This window comes from Bombus terrestris, chromosome 13, assembly GCF_910591885.1.
Source record: "Bombus terrestris chromosome 13, iyBomTerr1.2, whole genome shotgun sequence".
Classification (NCBI taxonomy): domain Eukaryota; kingdom Metazoa; phylum Arthropoda; class Insecta; order Hymenoptera; family Apidae; genus Bombus; species Bombus terrestris.
Window position 1 is genome coordinate 6,820,721 of NC_063281.1, and position 23,607 is coordinate 6,844,327.

Genomic DNA, 23,607 nt, shown 5'->3' on the forward strand with positions numbered 1-23,607 from the left:
AATAAAAATATGTATGTATGTATATATGTATGTATATTAAACATCGATTATCGATGCAGTTCATTGACATGAAAGTGAAAGCAAATGCCTGTTCTCCCAAACTTCTTTCGATAAGACCATCATTATAATATTTTTACGCTTTAAGAAAAAATACCAGCATAATTTTTAATTTAAGTTTTGTCAATTTTAATCATATAGGAATGTAGCAAACGAGGCATTATTATTTCTGTTGATTCTACCAACTTTGGTAGTTGAATTCAATGTATGTATGTATATAATCTCTAGATTCTTACATTCAGCACTCGAAACCATAGAGGGCACAAACAAACCCATTGATTTTTGCACAATCGGTATTTCAGGAAATGTAACACGAAATCCCATAAGGTGTTGAATCTATCCTACACCTTATCTGTGATAGTCACGTTAGTGCACCATAAATGATGTAAGTTACCGCGTGTCTACCTCTAACATTGACTTTCACCGATTTTTTTAAGAAGATACACGTTCATGTGGGTGTACATGAACGTTGGCGTTTGTGTGACAGAGCCTACGCACAGTAGGTGAGGTCATATACCCATTCGCTCGTACAGGTGGTTCCTCCTCCATTCACGCCGTGCAGTCGCTCTGTAAAGCGAGTGTACGACACCATCTCTCAGGGAATCTCGATTTAATTTTCATTAGTGCATCTCGCTAGGATGACAGATAACGCGTTAAGTATTAAATACTCAGTGACGATCGTACTGGTGTTCGCAATCACACAAACATACAGTAATTACACGGAAATTGATCTGCCGCCTGATCACATCAAGTATTACTTCAACTCTTTTCCCACGGTGGCCGAAGAGTGCCGTAATAATACCGCCTGTCCATACAAGGTAATACGCGGTTTGTTAATAACGTGATTCTGTTAGGATTTATTGATTAAAGGAGAAATTATATGCCTGGTGTATTTCTCATTGTTATTTTCATTATTTGCACGAAAGCGTAATACGATAGCCGTGGAAACATTGGCCACACGCGCAAACATTTGTGTAAAATTCGAGCTTACGAAAGACATTAACGAAGAATTTTTCTTGGAAAAACTTAGGATAGCCTTGATACCAAAGCTTGTTGGGGTTACGAGCCGAATTGCAATGCCGAAAATTCATTTTCCGTTCCTCAATGTCCAGGCGATCACAGAGGATGGGTAACTACGAAAAAAGCACAGGTAGAGACATTTTACGCTCAAGGCGATTTTGGCTACGTACGCGACCAAAGGAAAGAAATGTCGATATTTTGCAAACCATTGTTTGTGGTAAGTTTCACTAAATTAAAAGAAATATATGCTTTCTTTTATTTCTTATTTCATACTTTCGATCATAGGACGACTCATCGCTAGAATGTTCGGAGCACATGAGATTTTGTCGAGCAAGGAACATAATGATCAATTTCACGGACTTAATTCAAAGAAAGGAACCTATACGATACAAGATGGATGTTTTGAAAGAGGGTCAAATTGGAGGATATTGCACGTAATTAAAGCAACGCGTTAATCAATTACTTTTATGTCGCTTAGTATTCATATTATCTTGGTTATCCAGATTAAATGAGAAAAGATTGCAAAAAAACGCGGACCATATTAGCCCATTGCAATCTTGGGGACCTGAATTGCGAAATTTCCGAAAATTACCTCGACCGCCAATTGTCAACCACGACTGTGATATCGTGATCGAAAAGCCAACGTACATAATGAAAATAGACGCTAGTAAGTCGTAAAAAATGATTCTCCCGATTAATGACTGTGATGCAAAATTCGTCAAACACGCAAGTCATTCTGTTTCAGTAGTAAATATGTATCATCATTTTTGCGACTTTTTCAACTTATACGCGTCATTACACGTAAATCTCTCGCACCCCGCTGCATTCAGCACTGATAATCATATAATGATCTGGGAAAGCTACAGGTAACTGACACCGGTGCAATACGAAAATTACGAGATACTAGATACCATGAGTTCTCTTTTACTTTCAGCTACCGTTCTGCATTCCAAGACGCCTTCCAGGCTTTCACGAGAAATCCGCTCTGGGATTTACATACGTTCCGTGGAGAAACCGTCTGCTTCAAGAATCTCGTGTTTCCCCTATTACCACGAATGATTTTTGGTCTTTACTATAATACACCTCTTGTACGATTACTCACTTTTTGTTTCTTGAGATCATGATCATAAGGTCAAAGCAAGTTTTGTATCAATGGATACGCTTTTAGATTTATGGCTGTGAAAAGAGTGGATTGTTTAAAGCTTTCGGCGACCACGTGTTACATAGATTACGTACACCTCATCACGAAAGAAAGAACCAAAGGATACGAGTTACTTTACTTAGCAGAGATACTCAATATCGAAGAATTTTGAACGAGGATGAATTAACAAAGGCTTTGAAGGAAAATCCGGAGTATAAAGTGCGAAAGGTAGAGAGGTTTTAAATATGGCATAAAAAATTAATTAAGGTGGTAAATAAATATAATTACAATATATTTAAAACATGTTTTCCTTCTCAGGTAATATACAATAAAAAAATATCATTCAAAAAACAATTAGAAATTACAAGAAACTCTGACATTTTTATTGGAATACATGGAGCTGGATTAACGCATCTTATGTTTTTGCCAGATTGGGCTGCAGTATTTGAGATGTAAGTATAACAGACATGATTTCCCACGGAAATGTATCTCATACATAATTACTGTGCAGATATAATTGCGAAGATCCAGGATGTTATAAAGATCTCGCCCGTTTACGCGGTGTGAAGTACTTTACGTGGGAAAATGCCTCAATGCTAGTGCAACAAGATCCCGTAAGCGATTGTATCTCAAATAAAAAAAAATTTCCTCAACATTTATTGCAAGACTAATTGAAATTCTGTACAGGGTACACATCCTGATGGAGGAGCACACGCAAAATTCACTAACTATAGTTTTGATGTCAAAGAATTTTTACGTATAGTTTCACAAGCTACGGATTATGTAAAAAATCATGATTTGTTCAAAAGATTTATCAGTGGACGATTACAACATAAGAGAACAGGAACGAAAAATCAGACTAGAACAACAAGTGATGTAAATGCAACTCCGAAGTCGAAGAAAGTAACCGAATTGAAATCTGACATTCAATCCAAAGATGAATTATGATAAATATTTTAGGTAATGTGTTTCGATGACAACGAAACCCCTGAATAATAGGCTCACGATTATTAGTATTAATATCGAGTGAAAGAAACGACTTGTTACCAACTAAACTTTTTACTTATTTTTATACAAATATATGTATATACTTATTTTAATAAAAAAAAAGAGCAATAAATATGGAATATAATTTGACATCTCTACGCAGTGGTAGTGTAAATATTTCGAAGTTACTAATTGTTTACGCTGATTCGTTATTTATTTATATAATGTAGGAAAGTGCATACTCTACAATCAGTACAATGAATTGTACATTTATATTTATAATTTAATTTGTACCTGTTTTCTGTACAATAATAAAACTGATAATATATTTACAGCCATGTATGCAATCAATATTAGCAAAGCTTTTAAGTGACTTAAATATAACGTACGTACTAACATATTAATCGCGCCAGTCATTAAGTTTGACAATAAAAAGAAAAATAGACCATTGTAATTTACAGCTTCGAATATTTCAATTATATTTTTATTCGTATTTTTCTCGCATTTATCAGGCACACTATCTCGCTTACTTTTTACATTCATTTTACATGTTTTTGTCTGCTTCTGGTTAAGTTTTGAATCTATGGTTGCATGAATTAATATATCACATATTATTTCTATCATTAGTAATAACGTAAGTACCACAACACCTAAAGTAAGAATCCACATACAATAACCTGCATTTGCTAATCGTCTAGATACTCCAAAATATGCATCACAAAATAAAGTAGCTGCGCACGTTTGCTGTGATATTATGGACAATTTAATGCATAAAATCATAGACTGATTATAGTGCGTATCAAATTCATATCCAAATAATTTAATATGAAATGTTTTATGCCTATGAAGTAACAAATCTTGTGCATGTGAATTCTGATAAGTAGAATGTATTAACCTACCAACTGCTACACTTACTAGATAAAGCCCAACATATCCAGGTACAGATATCACACCTTCCCGATTAGCAGATATAAAATCATTCCTTGGTCTGCTACTTAAAACCCATTCCTTCAACCCCTTAGTACTCAAAACATATTCATGCATTCCTAAAATCCAAATTCCTGATAAAAGTGAGTACTTTGAATTGATAGTACTTGTTATAGAACTAGTAAATAATTTAACAAAGGCAAGAGTAATAAAAAAATTCCAATGAATGCCATATTCAGTAACATGCTTCTGATAACCTAAAACTTCAATGGCAACAGATCTGCCAAAGCCTAATATTAAAAGTGGAATACAACTTCTTGCTGAATGCTTTATATTTTTTGATATAGTATGGAAAAAACCTATTCTAGGTTTATGAGCAAAGTCTTTGGCTTCTGGAGCCACTAAAGCATTAGCAAATATAAATAACCCAACACCAGCATCCATTAAACTATACCCAAACAATTCAGTTTTGGCAAATTTACGAGGAAAAATATGAAAATCTATGGCTAATATACATATTGCTGTTATTAAGTTAGTAAATGCTCTAAAATTTGTAATGAAGGGCCTCTTGTCATTATCCGGTCTCATACTGTACGTTGATATAACATCAAAATTAATTCCTAATAATAAAATATTAATAATAGATATTATAATCATGGCACAACATACTGTAATAACATAATCAGACAATACAGTACAACATAAAATACATGGGATTACAATTAACGCAAATTCTATTATAACCCTAATATTTTTATGAATAACCTGTTCTAAAAGACCTATTGCAGTTTTAGTTAAAAGAATACTACAAATACTTGGCATGATTGCATATATGACCTCTCTGGAGGTTGTCCCACCATGACCAGAAACAAATGCTTCTTGTTCTTGGCGATAGATATTTCTATTCCATGTATTTGACATATTTATGCAACGAATAATTATTTGTCCTGACAAAAAATCTGTAAAGAAACAATATTTATTGGTAATACAGAATACTGTGAAAATCCTAACATACTTGTTAGACATTAACTGAATATCTACCTCAAAATATTGTATTTTATGCAAACTGCAGTTACAAATAATTTAAGTCCATCAGTATTTCAAGTTAATGACAATGTCTATAGAGACATAGACAGAGTATGAAAGTCAAATATTGCCGTATAAGTGAATAATAGAAAGGAATAGAAGGAGAACGCTGCGTAGAGGTCGCTTCTGTTCTTGCCAAATGAGGCATGCTCACTGATAACCCTCATTGATCAGTGTTACACGTTACATTTATAATTTATTGCGTGAATGTGCGTGCATTATTAGATAAGAGATCAAGGGGACAAGGGACTTCCATGCATCGTTCTCTTTCTACTCTATTGCTTTTTCAACTCGCTCACGCACTCTATTTTTATATGTATGGTCTATCCAATGAGACAAGCCAGTAAACGTAAACAAAATTTGATTACTGTGGCTGCAACTATTGGCTGCCGACTAGTGACACCCAAATGACACTCGAATGATACTAGTCAGTAGCCAATAGTTGCAGCCACGATAATCAAATTTTGTTTACTTTACTGCCTCGTCTTGTTGGACGGATAATATGTATCTCTATAATAACTGAAACGTATACAATAAGCGATAGATGACGCTACAACGCTACATCTTAATGTCATAAACCGAATTTAAATCGTTTAAACTAAGGAACGTATTTTTTTCACGCTCAATTTTGTTTGAAAATAAACAATAAATCCAAACTACAACACAACTGATGCAGTGTATAGAACAATGTACAGAAAAATCTGAGTACTATGTTGTGTCCAGTATGCAGAAAGATTACTCTATAGATGAAAATAATATTGATTAATGCTTTGCTTCAATTGATATAATTTTAATGGAAACATTATCAACAACAAAGAGATATCTTTCATATGAAGATATTAATCAAACAAATCCACTAAAGAAACACAAAGCCAATGTGACTAATATAACAAATATGAATCAACAGAAATCATTACCAAATAAAGAATTCATTTCTCTTTCTGAAAGAATGAGGCCTACATGCATTGATGATTACATAGGGCAGGAAAAAGTTATTGGATCCCACACGATACTAAAACAATTGCTAATAAAAGGACATATTCCTAGCATGATATTTTGGGGTCCACCAGGATGTGGAAAGGTAAGATATTTATAAATTTGTATCACTTTCTAATTATTGATATTTAGTTTTTGAAATATTTTTCAGACATCTTTAGCTAATGTTATATCAAAACTAATTAAAGAAATACACGGAGAAAAGGTACATATTATAAATCTTTCTGCAACATCCTCTGGTGTGAGTAATATCAGAAATATTGTTAACACAACAAAAACTAAATCAAAATTAAGCAATCAAGCTATTGTATTTATGGATGAAATACACCGCTTTAATAAATTGCAACAAGATATTTTTTTACCACATATCGAGGCAGGCACATTTACTCTAATTGGTACAACTACAGAGAATCCATCTTATAGTTTAAATTCTGCTCTGCTAAGTAGATGCCGTATATTTGTTTTAAATAAGTTAACGGTATCAAATATTGTAGATATTCTTTATAAAGCCATTTCATCTATTAACGGAGAAATATGTAGTTTTCCACAGAAAACTTTATTGACTAATTTAAAGTATAGTTTAAGCTGTGATTCTAAACCATGTTTCTCCATTAATCAGATGGTAATTGATTGGCTAGCAGAGGTATGTGATGGAGATGCACGTGTTGCATTAAATAGTTTAGAACTAGCAGTTAAAAGTAAAGTGTCAAACGAACTAAGTCCTTCTCATCTTGTTTCAATAACTCTTGACGATGTTAAAGAAAGTCTTAAACAAGCACATACATTATCCGATAAACATAATAATACTCATCATTTATATTCTGCTTTACACAAATCAATAAAAGCTGGCAAAGAAAGTGCATCTGTATATTGGTTAGCACGTATTATGGCAGTTAAAGAAGATCCAGTGGATATAGCAAGAAGATTAGTAAGAATATCAAGTGAAGATATTGGTTTAGCAGACCCTGACGCTTTAGGTATATATGATTAATAACAGTTTATTTATTAACGCAGGAAAATGAAAGAGCTTGTAGTTGTCTTGAAACAGAATGCACTTTGAAGTAAAACTTTGTAATATTTTATTCTAATTAAAATGACATTTTTATAAGGTGCATATTGATCTTTTTGGGTGAAATATATTGAAATATATTGATAAGTGACTTAATATTATAATGAATAGCACAGTAACATAAGAGATTAATTTTAAATTCTAGGCATAGCTGTTCATACTATGCATGGATGTCAAATGATTGGAATGCCAGAATGTGATGTGATTTTAACACAATGTGTCATATATTTAACTAGAGCACCAAAGTCTCAACTTGTGTATAATGCTTTAAAATCTGTTAAAAATATAATTATAAACCACAAAGATCCACAACCTACAGTACCAGTACATATCAGAGATAATATGGGACAAGAAAAACATTACGCTATTTTTGGTAAGATATTAAATATTTAACATAAAATTTTATTATTATTTCTTATTATTCTTTATAGGTTGCCAAGAAGGAAATTTATTGCATAAAGAGAAAGACGTTCAAACTTACCTACCATTTAGCTTACAGCATGTTGATTTCTTCTCCGAAAGTTGATAAATTCTTTGTATCGCCCAATATATTTTCTTCTAAAAAACAATTTTCAACTTGTTTTACCTACACAAGACAAGTCCTACTTCATACACATTGAAATAAATAAAATAAAGTTATATAAGTTTAATTTATTGATAAGTCGAACATATTTTACTGAAATCACAAAATCGCATGAATTACTATTAAAATTTGAATAACAATTAATAACAATGAAGAAGAGTTACGACTTACCTCGCTACCAACGCCAACATTACGGAATGATTATATGAGAAAGTTAATTAGATTAAATATTAAATATTAAATATTAAAACAAAAAAAAATATTGAAATTGTTTACTGACTTGAAGTAACAAAGAAGTAAAAAGTAAATAGAAGCAATAATCTCGACAGTATAAAAAGTTATAATTCACTGTTTTAACGAGAAGATTTTCGGATATAATTCAACGTGACTTCCGCGTCCGAACGTTTTCGAATTAATAGAAAGTACCGCCTAACGATAGACCAATCAGATTCAATTGAAAAATTTGCCAGAAGAATAGGGAATTAGGGAAGAATTAGGGAAAACCTCATTGGTGTGAAAATATTGCAAGTAATATTACATTTTTCAATTGTTATTCTTTTGAAGAAAGTACATATATTAACCGTTGTTCTTCTCAAATTATATTCTGCAACAATGCCACTCACCGTCTTCCTTTGATTGGTTAAATGTTTACACGATCTATTTATACAAAATACAAATAAATATTAAAATTCCAAACTACTTCAATTGTTTAACTAAAATTAGTAAAGGAAACTTTTTATGACTAAATTAAACGTGATTTGATTAGGTAATATTTTTGAATTAATAGAAATTAGCGCGCTGTGATAGACCAATCAGATTGAACTGGAGACAAGGTTATTGGTTGCTAGAAGCAGGTATACCAACTCTTGGTGGATCGATATACAATAAAAGATTGGAAGTGGAGACCTTTCGTACTGTCTTTTATATTACGTCAGGTTTTGGAATTGGTAGACGAACCTTATAGTACTAGAGAGTGATGTTTTCGTGCGATTATTAACAATTTAAATTATAGTTTTAACCATACGTTATATTGAAAAATTCTATAAACATGAAGTTGTGGACGTCACACCATACTTTTGAGTGAGTTTTCTTTGTAAATGTTTTCTCATTTGTAGCTATCAAAGGTAGAATATAGAAATGCTTTATGATATGCTCTTATCAGAAAAAAATTATATGACAGAAAATTTCAATCTGCTTTATGATTGTAGACATCCATGGGAAACTGTTGTGAAAGCAGCATGCAGAAAGTATCCAAATCCTTTAAATCCATCAGTTTTGGGGACAGATGTCATCGACAGAGAAGTCAAGGACGGTGTTCTCTACTCTCATAGATTGGTTACCACTCAATGGCGTTTTCCTAGATGGCTATCACCAGTAAGTATTGTAAATGATAGTTATTGAAGCTATTCATTCCATGTAGTATTGAACATAACCTCTCTAATGAACTCATGTTTTGCAACCATATACAATTTAATTTAATGAATGTAACTGAACAGAATTCAATAAATAATATACAGATTTATAAATATGTATATGTCTTTAACATATCGTCATTGAAGTTTAATCATATGATTATGTGTAACTAAAATGTTATAGCATGGACTCTATAATACAATTTATATATTAGTAATAGAAGTACAGAGGTTATTTATAAGCTTTCTTCTTCCTTTAAGTACTTCCTTTAGATTCATGAATATTTCAAGTTAGAGATAATCACATTATTACAACGTATTACGATGTGTTATATTATTAAATTACTTTAGTTTATATTATATTATACCATTGAAAAGATCTTTTACTTTTATTTGTTATCATTTTATTTTGAAATACTGAGTATTATTTCACATAAAAAGATAGAGGTTTTTGAATAGTTTAAAATTTAAATTCTCATCTTGCAATGCATGACAGTAATTCATGTGTTAGAGAATGTTTGTTTGTTCCAATTATTTGTATCAGGAAGTATAATTACTTTAATTGTGATGCATATCTAGTTAATCGTTTCTGCAAAATTCCATTCAAGGTTCTAAAATCTTCCATTATGTCAGTTTTGATTCTTACAGTCACCACGTTAGCGCTAGCGTCGATTAAGATTGTTCATGTTTCAATTAATTTTCTGGCTGAGGAAAATTTAGAAACGGCTTAGCTTATCGATTTTCAGCAGCGAACGTCGTCATAGATATGTTATATACAAATTATTCATGCATCGTTGATGTTTATCGAAATCAACTTTTCATCTCTCTTCCTGTCTCAGCCGCGAAAAACTTATTATGCTAACTTATTTTGGAAATTTTAAATATCAAAGAGATTTATCTATAATTGCATTTACAATATAGTATGAATACATCGATACGACGCTCGTAATACGTCAGAAGGATTGGCAAAATGCCTCTCAGTGCAAGTTAGCAAGATACGTTTATACTTACGTAATTAATAATTTTCCTTACTTAAATGTAGCATAGATTTACATTTGGCGCGTGCAAGGTCGTCGTTACGTTGTTTCTACTTTCTAAATAGATTATGCATTTCTATAATCAGACATCGGTTAACCCTCAATTAGATAACATATATCTGCTACATAATTGGCTTAGTAACGGTGATCTTGACATACAGGAGCGTCCAAGTTAATGCCAGACTAATCCTTTTTACAGAAATTATATAGCTTATGAACTTGTTGGCAAGCCGTAATATTAAATTCATACATTATATCAATGTATTAGACATAGAGCATGCAAAATGCTAGATAGACAATTATAGTCTTTCTTCCCCTATTCTATATTCACTTGTTCAGTAAGTACTTTTTATACATTACAGTCTTACTCTAAACTAAGTCTAAAATATCATATACATGTACTCAACAGTGGAGTTTATCACAAAGTTTGGATATCGTAAGAAATCAATCTACCCGGGGTGTTATGCATTCCTTCTTTGCCGGATAACAGTTTATAGACAAAACAGTCCTCTGCCGTTTGACCAAGCAATCTATACGAACAGCGGCAGTAGCTAGCAGGAAATTCGAAACTTTCGACAACGTCGAGCAAGAAGAAGATGCGGGGTGGACTCGGGTTCGAGACTAGAGGGAATTACAAAACAACGACACCGTATCAACTTTCATAATGAGCGCTTCCACCAATGTTACGCTCTTTGGCAATCATCCAGCTAGGCGCCTGCGTTTTGGAATATAGACTGGCCACCCTTAGAACCTCTCCTCTCAGCCCTGTTTCTTCTTCAGCCAACGGGAGATCCCAGCTTCGAATCCTTTTCGGCTCGGCGAATTGCTTCCTTTCGTAGGATTTTCTATAAGCTTGGCCATTTCGCAAAGCCATCCTGTTGTGCTGGCGCTCTCGCTCGAATGCCTCGAATCACAGTTTTGTATATAACGAATGCATAGTAGGTGGAACGAAAAGATAGAAAAGAGGGAGAAAGGTATCGCCTTCGCGTTTAGGCACTCTTGAAATTACTTGACGGAAGGGAAAGTGCAAAGCCTCGTTTCAACTTGAGTTAGCTACCTCCTCTCTGTTTTTCTTTTAGTTTTTCCCTTTCTCTTCCACCAGGAGAACGAATTCGTCGAGCCTGCTGCTGCATCGACGAAAATTTTTGACTAATTAACAGATGTACTCAAATAACAAGTTTCGTTGTATATTCGAACATTAACCGATGCGGGAATGACTTTACGGACGTTGTAATAATTGACTGGGTCGCGCAATTAAAGTATAATTAATCAGAGAAACATAATTAATTAGAAGCGAACAGTAAGTCATAAACACGGGTAGACTTATGAACTTGCTTTTAAATTAATTTAATATGCTTTGATATAAATGTAAATGTATAGTGACATAGATGTTGTATTTTTGTTGATAAAATTAAATTACTCTAATTTGTCGTATCTTTGTTATATATTATATAACATTGAAAGATTTAACAAATTCATATCTTGCCGTTATACGAACATGCTGCACCTTTGACAGAAATTCCTCTCATTTTATAGATAATTGAATCGGCAAATGCTCCATGTATATTGATATTATTATCGCTTGCAGTTTGTACTCTTTGAATGAATCTTTGTGAAAAAGAATTTTGCTTGTTCTTGTTGCAGTTCTTTGGTCATCAAGGTCCATACTATGCCAGCGAATGGAGCGAAGTAAATCCAGAATCTAAAGAAATGGTAGTCCGAACGGTAAACGTAAGTTGATTAATAATTCTGTATTATTTATTTAGATTACTTTAATGTAATGTCAATTGTCAAACAATTTTTTAATTAGTGAAATGCTTTGAGAGATTCACTATTACATTAGGACGATACTTCACATTAACGCTCCGTTAACAAGTTACCTCGATATGCAGAAATAGTTCCACGGCTCGTTTCCACTTAATTCACATTGTTAATCGAAATATCGTGTATAATGTTTAATCAGTCGAACGAGAACTCCTATGAAGCATGCTTTTACGGAGATTTCATTACATTTGCTCTTTATTACTCACATATTACTCGACAAAGTGCTCTGACCGCATTTGTAATTTATCTTCGTGAAACGAGATAAATGGAGGATGAATAAATCGATATCGAAGGTGCAAATGTTGCTTCGTATCAGATCGTTGAATCGTATTATATTCGTATCGATCTAATTGAAACGAATAATTCGACGATAAAGCCTGCGAAAGAACGGATGCTTCTTTAATATTAAACATGCACACGTTGGTATTCGAGCATTTTAATGTTTCACACCATCGATATGGTTACGCCTTTTTCGTACTTGCATTAGCAATTCATTTGAGCAGTGAAAATAAATTTGATGAACGAAGTGCAATGCATACACACGTGCTGCTCGTGTGCCCGTGTAATCGAACAATCAATATATTCTCAATTCCATTCGAGTCGAGATCAGCAAGAATAATTGGAAAATAGGTTGGTGGAATTTCATCTGTAGCATTACACTCGGTTTTTTTCGACGACCCACGCTCATCGTGTATACTTGTAATACACGGTATAATTGAAAAACATGTTGACATACGTGAGTAATTTTATATTTTGAAAAATAACTACAAACAAAAGTGTCACCATCGGTCTTCCTGTTCTTTTTCACGGAAATATTTACCGCGGTGAAAATTATGGACGCGTAGAGCTTCTAGTTCGAGTAGTAGATACATTTACTCGAGTTACAAGCACGAAAAGATCGGCACATCGTAGAGTCTGGGCGTATAGCATCGTATCGCATCTAGAAGGTTGGATATGATAGGTTATTGATGCGCGCATTACCGGGAGTTGCATAGCTTCGTGGTCTCTTCGGAGGGACGTGCCAGAAGGGTTTTAGGAAGACAGGGCGGAAAACGGCGAAGGAAAGGGAACCGAAGCATTGCTCTCTTGCTACGCGTCGAAGATCGTTCGCTCGCTTCCTCGCTCGATCCTTGGTCAAAAAAAAAGGAAAAAAGGAGAAACTGGGCGGCTAGATGCATTACAGGTATGATGAACGATCCGCAGATGGCTCTGTACAAAAAGTGCAACCTTTCCATCTACAAGGAGTTGCCGTCGTGTCGGTCGTTTTTACTTATCGAGTCTTGATACACGAACAAGCCTTAGTATCGGGTATTTAGACGTGCACAAATTTGTACACGGAGATGCTTTTACTGGCACGCAAAAAAGCGTGTTTATTTAACATGCGTGAAGTATCGGGATTCTCTTTGGAAAGAAGCGCATGCGGCAAAAAGTATTTTGAATTCGGTAATATCTGCGTTAGAAAATTTTGCTAAAATATGAACTGAAGCATGTGCAAATTCGCGGCTGACTTGTTACGTAAATATTAACAGCGAAACACTGAGCGCAGCTACTAGCTGCCCATTTATCAGCTGTTTTATACGTAACTCTACTGTTTGCCGTTATACATCAAGTATAAAGCGTAAACGGAGCTATCGTGAAACGAGATACAACACGGATCTCACAATACGTGCTCATTGCCTAAATAGCATGTTTGGATACATTATGCGTTTCTTGGTTTTTTTAATATGGTTAATTATTTAAAAACAGAACACATTTCGAAGCGTTATTGTATGGTGACCGGAGGTAATAAATTAAAAAAAAAATGGAGCTTATATTATGCAGTACCGCTGCAACGAATTCCCAGAAGTAATTCTAGAGATTCCGGATAAAATATGTCACTGTTAAACATCATACAAACGAATATAAAAGTGTAACAGGAAACCGTGCAAGAGTATATAAAAAACATGGACGTATCCTAGGAAGTAGAACGACCCATTCGTGATCCGACACATTCGAGTGCATGCTGGTTAATTTTTGACTGTACTGTTACTAAAGGAAATGCACACGGACTTATGGATTAGTGCGATACATCAATGCACAGTGAAATAGCGCTGCCAGTAACGGTACAAACGTGGAATTTCCTCGTCACGCGGGTCGTTCGTCTTGTACACAGTACGCAGGACACGGGCATCCACGTTCACAACCCTTGACGTCCTCTTTCCCGCTGTCGTCTTTCTAATTAAGGTGAGACAGCAGTAGGAAGCGTCGTGTGATATTTCCTCGCTGATCGTCCCACGCTTGCGTAATCTACGGGGACGCGTTTCCGCGTTTTCTGCACGCTGAGGGCTAGAGATGAACTTTAACTAAAATTGAACAATTCCCGGCGGGATGTCAACGCTTTCTCTATGCTCGGCCTGTTTGGTGAGTATAAGTGCGAGCACGCTGTTGATACGCTCGCATCCTCGCACGCGTACCAAGCCACGTTCTCTCTAATATTGAAGGGCGTACGCACCACGCGGACAAACGAACATTGTAGAGAAGCGTACCAGAGGCAATGTATTCCACATAAGCTCGAGCAGAGTCCGGACCAGGTTATAACCTATCCCCGTCGAATCCCAAGGGGGAGATATCTTTTAGCAATTTACCCCCTCTCAGCAGGCCGTGCTGCATACGTTACACGAGATGCATACGTATCGTGCCGCCGTTTGGAACGTAATGCGGCATCGTATCGTTGAACCTAAATGCATCTGGCGCATATGCATCGAGTTCAAGCTGAACATAATGGGCTTGAGTCTCTCTAGTGTTGCTGGTATGTACTGGTCAGACTACTGGTCGGTCGTTGCATATTTTGGAGTTGATCATGGATTCAGGGATATATGCAGAGAGATGGATCTCCTGAAGAGATACTGGATGTCGGATCGTTGTTCCGATACTCTGGTGGGGATTGTTGTTCCGATACTTTGGTGGGGATTGTTGTTCCGATACTCTCTCTGGTGGGGATCCTGAAGTAGTGGAACTGTAAATATTGTGACGTTGTAGAGTCGCGTACCGTTAATCTAAAACAATGCCTGCGTTAGCGTCTGGGGAATCACGTTGCAATGAATACAACCGATCGGCAGAAAAAACGATGAAACATTCTCCCGGTGGTGCAGGTGGATGGATGATATTATCGGATTATCAAACGGACACACTGCATTCGTGCAACATATGACGCTTGATCGCGTTAAGTTAATCGTGTTATTATTTAAAACGTGTTGCATGGCGCGCCTGACTTTCAACCTCGATGACGTCTGCGTAAATGTTTTGCAGCTGTTGTGTGCATTGATGTATCCAACGCGAATGCTGGTAGTAATATTTTTTATTGAACTCGTGTCGCACGGCAAATCTTAATCAAAGCGTAATATAAATATACAATAATAATAATAAATATATAATAATTATAATGTAGTAAACAAGTGGTAATAATAAAATGTGTATATACATACCTCGTTCGTACGTCAGCTTCATTATAAATCTGCACTAAGTAATTTTTTAAAGAGAGTTTTTCCAATTATCCCTGCGTATCTGATTAACTTTTAAGAACGTTTAGGTATGACAAACTCTATCGATTCATATATATCGCATTTTCTATGTGGCACGATTTCCTTGAATCGCTAGTCAAAAGAGATATACGGGAAATTGAACCGGTAGAAGTCGATCAAAACATAATGATACCTCTTGAAGGAAAAAATGTTTGAGTGGATTCGCGAAAGCCTTACAAACGACCCGATAGATTCTACATATTCGAAATCGTAGAAAAGTAAATGGCAATAGATCAATCGAATTTCCGTTCTCGCGCGTCTGCCGCAATACGTTGCCAGACACAAAGTAAATCGGAACAATATTTTACCGGCGACGACTCGTGTATTCTCTCTAACGATCCTTCCTTCGTCCTGCCACGAATTTCCGTGCGTGTGACTGCGAAAACCCAAGACACGGTAGAGATAGAAGTATATAGCTAGGTAGTAGGGACTGAAGGGGATGGCATTGGACGAGAATTAATAACGGACGCGTATATCGGTGATGTATCCTAGTCGTGTTCGGGGACTCCCCGTGGACTCTGCTGATGGAGATCTCGAGGGGGTTGCATTTGGGTGGTGGTGCACGATGCTGACTGAATGTGCCACCGACTGAATTATTGTACTCGCGGCTCTCTAAATCATAAAAACAACAAATTGTACGTGGCTGAATGCGCGCCGTGAAGGGTACGTGTTTCTAGAACGCGTACAGTCCGCCGCCATGGCATTTACGTATTTTTATACGGACATAGCAGCAGGCAGCGGCAGCATTTTTTGAATCGATTGAAATATGGAGTCACGGAGACGGTGGGCCAGTTTAATGAAAAATGGTAACTTCAGACTAGCGGGATTCGCGCGTTGTACGATGCTCGTGTACATGCTTCGGGTTGAAACCCCGTTGATCCCTCTGAACCCTTGTCGACTGTGTGTTGTCACGCGACGCTCCCATCGAAATGTTTCCCGCCGAGCTGATCCACCAGACTCGTTGGGAAAGTTTCACAGAATGGATATTAATGATCTCGCGACAGCAGATGCGCTAACGTTGAGGGTGAAAATGTTTGGTTGCGTATTGCGTACGCATTTTCACGGGTAGTTTGTCACGCGTAAAAATCTCACTGGAAGATACATACGTGTCTGCGCTCATGCCTTTTCGAATATTTCACGAGTATGAATCAAAATGGTCACAGAGAGTATCGATTTGGGTTAGGAATGCGGCTCTGTTTGTTCAGAAATGTACATATACGTGGAAACAAGTAATTGAATCGAATGTGCAAGGAAACCACGCGTATCCATTCGACTGCAGAAGCAGATGACTGGAAGCTCCTGTTTACACGATCTAATACGGATTTGTCAGCACACGATTCCGAATCTCCCCAAAATCCGCTGAAATCTGCGATTATCGTGCGCAAGAGAAAGCCCGAGGCCCAAACTCTATTGGAGGTCGATTCAGTTTCCGACGTTGTGTCCTGCTAGATTTGAGTTTCCGGCCATGGCACCCTCTCGAGGTATCGAATGGTACGGTCGAATTGGGAGCATACCATGGCTCGAATAATGCTGCTTGCAGCTAGATCCGTAAAGTCCTCTCAATTATGCGGCGATGCTAATTACTCGCGAGTGCACATTGAAGAACGTCCTTTAGCCCGCACAACGACCCTTCACAGAGCTTGGTCTACCGTTTCGTTCTCTCCTCGTTATATCGACGAAGGATGAAACGGAATCACGGGAATTCTTGATTGGACGCGTTTGCACGATAGTTTACACTCTTCTTCTATAACCGCGATTAGATCTTTTCTTAAAACTTGCACACATTTTCCTTATTAAGAAAGTTTAATTCTGCTACTTTGTACGGATTGGTAATCTCAGTGAAAATCAGAAATGGAATAAAAGATTGATAGGCTTGGAACTTTTTCAATTCATTTAACATCCTGTACCAGTTTACTTCTTTCGCGAAATCTTTACTTCTCCTGGAGAGGCGTTACCCTGTTTCTTTCGATTCTAGGTTAAAAGGATTCAAGCATCTCAAGGGACTTAAAAAAGTTATTTAATAAGAAGCTAGAAGGTTCGGTGTGATTAGGATTACGTTAAATTTTGCGGCTTCACGTGCCTCCGATGTGTATTCCTTTCTTTTACCGCGGTCTTGATTTTAGTTAACGACTTTCACCCTAACTGCGCTACTAAACGTGACCATACCGCAACGCTGCGGTAAATGAAAAGCAAACGCCGTGCTTGCTGCGGAGACCGAGGGATTGGCAAACATCGGTTTCGACGCGCGGCTGATGAAAAAAATTTCAATTAACCGATGCACTAGATCGGACGCGGGGTAGGGGCGACAGGATCGACGATGTACGCTTTTCGTACTCTCTACAGCCTAGCCGAAAAAAAGTGAAAATTAATTACTTCGTCGTTGACGCCAGGACCGGAAGAGGGATCGATCGTCCGCTTGATAGGATTAAATTGCGCGCCAGGCGTTTACCTTTTCCACGTGTTCTTTTTTTCTTTATTTTTATTTCTATTTTTTTCGCGACGATACTAACGCATCACTCTTCTGATGCTTTTCGTTGGGCCACTGATGATACACAACGAAAGATGATTACGTTGTGGCAGAAGAGAGGGGTGAATATCTCTCTGGCAAAGTTCTTCTTCCGATGTCTCCCCGTGGAAAAGGGATTTGTTGTGACGTTGAAGAAAGAGTCGATGTTTCGAAGGTACTCCCGAGAGTAGGTTGAGCTCAAAGTGGATTTTCATTTTTCTCAGAAATTTATATTTCAAATGGAACTTATTAAGGGTACGATTACGAAGAAGTTATTACACGATTTCGATGAAGATTATACATTTATTATGCATGTTAGGTTATGCAAGAACGTTGAGATCTTGGATCTCGAACGAGCAAATAAGAGAAACAAAAGATTTTTTATTTGACGTCTAATCACGATGATTTCAGTTCGCGTAAAGGTAGGAAGCATGCTCTCGTTACCGCGCTCAAAAACACGCCTTTATCACGTTCAGAGTCGCTTGTTACGGAAGCTACAATGAAACCATCCGTCCTTCCAATTATAGTCTCCTTGTCTTCTTTTTCTTCGTCTTTCTTTATTTCCCATACACCGAGCAGAATCTCCGAACCAATGTTCTTGAAACGTTTAAATAATAAGAGAGACGCGAAGTGCTAATTATCTCCACTGAAAAGAATTCTATTTACACCGTTCTCGTAGTTTCCGCGAGAAAATTACTCTCAACCTGCATAAAAATCGCAGCTCCGCGTGCAAGACTTGGAAAAATTCCCTCGAGTGAACCGAGCTTCTGCCAAGTAACTTTTATCAGGATTAAAGGGAAAAATCGTTCTCGATATTTACTTCTTTTATTATACAATCGTCCGTATTTTCGAGTAAATAACGAGCAGGGTAAAAAGAGAGCAAAACGAGAGAGATAGAAGTAGATGTGTATAACACTCGTGTAACGTCAATAGAGGTTCTATCGATGGCGAGAACAAAGAACTGTATTCGACAGCGTTGAACGCGTCTCAATAACGATTCCCCGATGGCTGATGAATTAAACCATTCGTATTTTCCCTAAACCTCGATCCGCGTAATTGATGAAACGCTAGTTGAAGCGGGGCGTTAATTTTTTGACCTCTTGCAATTGTACAGGGGTGATGGCAGCGCAAGATTGGGGGCTGGAGAGACTACGAAGCGTACGGTGGTTGGATAGTTGGGTGCGATGTAACACAGTCGACTTCACTGATTGCCAATATGGCGGAGGGTATAGAGAGAACCGCGTCTCTCTATCTCGATCAGCGTGGATCCACAATGTGCCGCGGGCGTTAATTCCCCCGTGAAACGTATTGCACCCCCGCGATTCAATTGTTCCAGCTCCGCGGCCACAGTGCTTCAAGCTGCACTGCTGCGAACGAGTCGTATGGAGCTCATAATGATGTAATTTTCGAAGTGGTGGGCGTATCATTGTCGTTACCGTTCAGACGTGTTCATTGTCGGCACGTACTCGTGAACTCGAGGAACGTAGAACACGCGAATATCTCATTGGGCTCGTCTTTGATCACGATTCTTTGCCAGACGTACTCTTGTTTTGACTCTCGTATTTGAACATTATGATTATTTAGTATGGAAGTTTTTGCAGGCTCTTTTCATACATAATAACATAATAGAGCATAAGTAATAACAATTTTTCCATTGTAAAAGTAGATCATTAGACGTTTGTACTTTGGTTCTTTATAGGTTTCGTAGAAACCCCGTGATATAGTTACATCCCCCATATATGCTGTTAAACGATACACACGGGTACCGTGAAATCGTGACCATTTATTTTACATCTGTACTATCATTTGTACATGTGTACGTGCCATTACGTTTGCAACGTGAAAGGAAAGAATGGAGAATCCGATGTCTTTTGAATAATTCTAAAACGCGCACGAATGTTTTATTTAACGATCAGTGAACGGGATAACGAATCTTTAAACGACTTCGAAATGCAACGTCGGTTAAATGGTCAACAGAACATCGATTTTGTTCAGTCACAAGGGCCATCACGAACCCGTTGCCAGCCTTTATTTCGTGGCATCGATTATTCATGGCACCGCGTCACTTTCGTGGAAACCTTTTATCTCGATAATGTTGGCTAACCATCTATCTGAAGGTTGCTAACCCCGCGAGTTGTACAACACGCGATGGATACAAGAACACGTAACTGAAATAAGAGACTTTCAGCATCTAATGACAAGAATTGCGAGAAATTGTTCTATGTGCAGTTTGCATTATTTTCTTTTGCTTGCAGATAAGCTTGGGGAAGCACGTTTCGGTCGGTGAAGTAGTCACGTATTCACCACATCCAGAGAATCCGGAGACAACGCTTTTAACACAACAGGCAGTAATTTCTATCCAAGGGGTGCCGCTCATAGACCATCTAGAAAGGTTACTGACACTAACGATCGAACAAAACGCGAATAAGGTTAATACTTCTATCTTTTAGTACCTTTGGATTTAATTGTTTAACAAAGTTTCACGCAGTATGTAAATTTAATTTTGTTTGAACGACAGTACAAGTTCGAGCTCTTTATAGAATCTTTACGCACTTTAAATTTAGAACGAATCAATGATTTATTCGATAGATATTTATAGGTCTCTTTATGTGCAAAGATTTCGTAAGAGTTTGCTAATTATGCTGAAGTCGCGTTACACAGGAGCAAACTGCTTGATTTTCGTACGATAACGATGTGTCTTCGCCTGATTCCGTTTCAGGGACGACAAGCAGTGGAATGGGTCATCGAGAAACTCCAATCAGAAGTGAAAGATATCGCGTCCACTGCCGCGAAATCGACAGACGACTTACTCAATCAAACGCGTCGGCAATTCGATGACATCACGAATATTACGAAACAGGGCATGGAAGATTTTCAAAACGTAGCGAAGAAGTCGTTCGATGAGTTTCAAAATTTGACAGCGCCACCTCCGTCACAGTCGATACCAAAGTTATAGCTAATATATCACGCTAGCTTCAATCTCTTTAACTAACGTTATGTAGATCTTCGATGGAACGATTGTAAATGAAATAAAACGATTCGATGAGAAACAATTCACTTCACTATAGTTTCGGTGCTATTTCCAAAAGTATACACGGGAGGGATATAATTAACAATTTCTATATTGCTACCCAATAACTGTACAGTCAATAAGATTGATGAGTTAATCTATTGAACTGTTATCAGTTAGAAGACTATTTTATCAAACGTATAAATATCAAATTATATAAATGGATTTTTCATATGGATATAATATATTTTTTAGAGTTCAGAGAAAGACTTCATAATTTTCGAATAAAGAAATAGAGGTGTTGCAAACAAGGTTATCGGTGAAAGTACAAAATAACGTTAGTTTACTAATTTATATAGAAATAAAAAAGAAAGATTTTTTACCGTCAATCGTTCCGCAGAAGTCGCTTTAGTAAAAGAGATGTGGCTGCGGTAGTTAATAAAAAAGAGATAGCTAATAATATCACGATTCCGTACTAAAATGATTCGTTTTTGCAGAAATTCTGTTGCAAGCAACTTGTTAACGAGAAAGTGATTGAAAATATAACAGTAACGTATTTTATAGACAACAGGTATTGTCTTACGTACGTGTTGGTGAGGCTGATTGAACATTTCACCAAACGCTTATTTCTTTAGCTTTATATTTGTTTGAGTATTGGCCCCACAGAATTCTTTAAAACGATGTCAAACGTTGTCTAAGGCAATTGTGTCTTCAAACATGTCTTCAACCTTATACGTGTTCAAACTTAATCTTGTCGTATTAAATCGTAGTATCAGCGACATATCTTTCCTATGCTAAAAAAGAGCATATCAATGTGATTAATCATTTGCATAAATGTGAGGCTTGTGCAATTGCACTAGTAGTTAATTTAGTAAATAAAGCGCAACATAAATCATAAGAAGATGCAACAAACTAGATACATCGCGTAACATTTAGTGCACAGGTAATTCATTTCAATTGATCAGGATCTAAAGCAGAGCTTAAGTTCGTCTACTCTGATAGTTGAATTGGAGACCATAAAAGCTGAAATATATATATCTATTTTCAAAGCAACAGGTATATTATATTGCTTCCTATCGTTGTTACAATTTATTATTGCAATAATGAATAAATTCAATTATAATAATGATGAACAAATTCAACAGTAAATGACTATAAGAACACGTAAGCTGTCTCTGTTTTAGCCAGTTTGTAGCGGTCACTCGCGATACGGAAAGAAATAAGAAAATCCAGGTCCATCTTTGGAAAACGTTGTCCCAGGTGGTTCGTCGATACTCGTATCATTTGAAATCGTACACCACGAAATACCTGATATCTCTACTCGACGTCCCTGTCCTCCTCCGATTTCCCTGAGGGAATATTCGCGCGAGTCAGCGAGTGCTACCACGCGTCGAGAACGAAACACACTCGTATAATACGGGCCAAGTATCGATTCAACGATGGAGGACTGGTCTCGACATTCCGCCCGAGCAATTTCCAGCGAAGCGGAATTTCGACCGGGTCATTATTGTTCTCGGTGGTCTAGAGACAATTTCCATCGGTTTACTCAAATCTGGCTGGCCAACTCTCTAGGTAAGTAGAAAGAGGGACAATGGAGAGCGAATAGGCGGGATAGAGAGAAAGAGAATGAGGGAAGGGAAAGAGGGTGGATAGTGGCACGTGAGGTCTGCAATCGTGGCATCGTGCATGGGGCAGGAAACAGACGAAATTTGACATCAGGCTTGACCAGTGGTATGTAAGAGATAATTGATGACGTTACGGTTCATCGCTCGCTACTCGGTTACCGGACATAGACAAATATTGACAGCTTCCGATCACAGAGCCGCTAGTATCCTTTGTAGGTAGCTCACGCACACGATCCTCCGATGTCTGTTCGGTTTTCCTGTCGAATCACTTCGCTTAGTCTCTGGTACGTTAGTAAATCAATGTCCCCTGGACGTGCATGTCGAGCAAGTTTCGTAAATTAAAGTGGCCTCGTTTGTTCCTATAAAGCTTGCCTGTGGCTATTGGTTGCACGTGACGTCGCGCTCCACGCTTTGAGGACAAAGTGGCAGTTTTCCCTTTACCTTACTTTTATTATAGTCGGCCGTGCCTGTCTTCGTGCCACTCCGGCCGGAACACAAAATTGCAGCCGGAAACTTAAGCCCGGGAATTTGAAGGGTTCTCCGGCCAGTGAATCGGAGAGGAAGTACAGGTGACCGAACCTTCAGCCCGGGCATAGCTTCGAGCACATCAATGATTGTACCGTGTTGCATTGTTCATCTTTAATTGTCTGTGCGGTTCTCACTTCGGTATTTTGCAAGCGAGTGCACCTTCAAAGGAAGCACCGTAGCAAATCAGTTCATAACAAGTTTTGCAAAATTCGATTAGGTACTTTCCTTATTCTGGATCG

At 37.2% G+C, this 23,607-nt stretch overlaps 4 protein-coding genes across 5 annotated transcripts; 3 read left to right on the forward strand and 1 right to left on the reverse strand.

Moving 5' to 3' along the window:
- The first annotated feature begins 395 nt into the window (after positions 1-395).
- LOC100646555 (EGF domain-specific O-linked N-acetylglucosamine transferase) lies at positions 396-3,539 on the forward strand. Of its 2 annotated transcripts, none has more exons than XM_012315376.3 (10): positions 396-875; positions 1,088-1,294; positions 1,363-1,511; positions 1,581-1,744; positions 1,823-1,943; positions 2,012-2,165; positions 2,246-2,446; positions 2,537-2,670; positions 2,730-2,832; positions 2,906-3,539. In XM_012315376.3, exons 1-10 carry the CDS (start codon positions 696-698, stop codon positions 3,164-3,166), a joined length of 1,674 nt encoding a protein of 557 aa, XP_012170766.1. In that variant the 5' UTR covers positions 396-695; the 3' UTR covers positions 3,167-3,539. The 2 variants fall into 2 exon arrangements, with proteins under 2 accessions (XP_012170766.1, XP_012170767.1); XM_012315377.3 differs by having other exon boundaries at positions 1,826-1,943.
- LOC100646676 (phosphatidylinositol-glycan biosynthesis class W protein) lies at positions 3,459-5,586 on the reverse strand. Its single transcript, XM_003399993.4, has 2 exons — positions 5,174-5,586; positions 3,459-5,091 (listed from the first exon to the last, which is right to left on the reverse strand). Exon 2 carries the CDS (start codon positions 5,051-5,053, stop codon positions 3,482-3,484), a length of 1,572 nt encoding a protein of 523 aa, XP_003400041.1. The 5' UTR covers positions 5,054-5,091; positions 5,174-5,586; the 3' UTR covers positions 3,459-3,481.
- A 61-nt stretch (positions 5,587-5,647) lies between these two features.
- On the forward strand, positions 5,648-7,933 carry LOC100646433 (ATPase WRNIP1). Its single transcript, XM_003399991.4, has 4 exons — positions 5,648-6,299; positions 6,366-7,191; positions 7,429-7,656; positions 7,715-7,933. Exons 1-4 carry the CDS (start codon positions 6,012-6,014, stop codon positions 7,807-7,809), a joined length of 1,437 nt encoding a protein of 478 aa, XP_003400039.2. The 5' UTR covers positions 5,648-6,011; the 3' UTR covers positions 7,810-7,933.
- Positions 7,934-8,742: 809 nt separating this feature from the next.
- Positions 8,743-22,268, forward strand: LOC100646313 (protein slowmo). Its single transcript, XM_003399990.4, has 5 exons — positions 8,743-8,946; positions 9,075-9,240; positions 11,960-12,046; positions 20,461-20,634; positions 20,925-22,268. Exons 1-5 carry the CDS (start codon positions 8,915-8,917, stop codon positions 21,159-21,161), a joined length of 696 nt encoding a protein of 231 aa, XP_003400038.1. The 5' UTR covers positions 8,743-8,914; the 3' UTR covers positions 21,162-22,268.
- Positions 22,269-23,607: the final 1,339 nt, after the last annotated feature.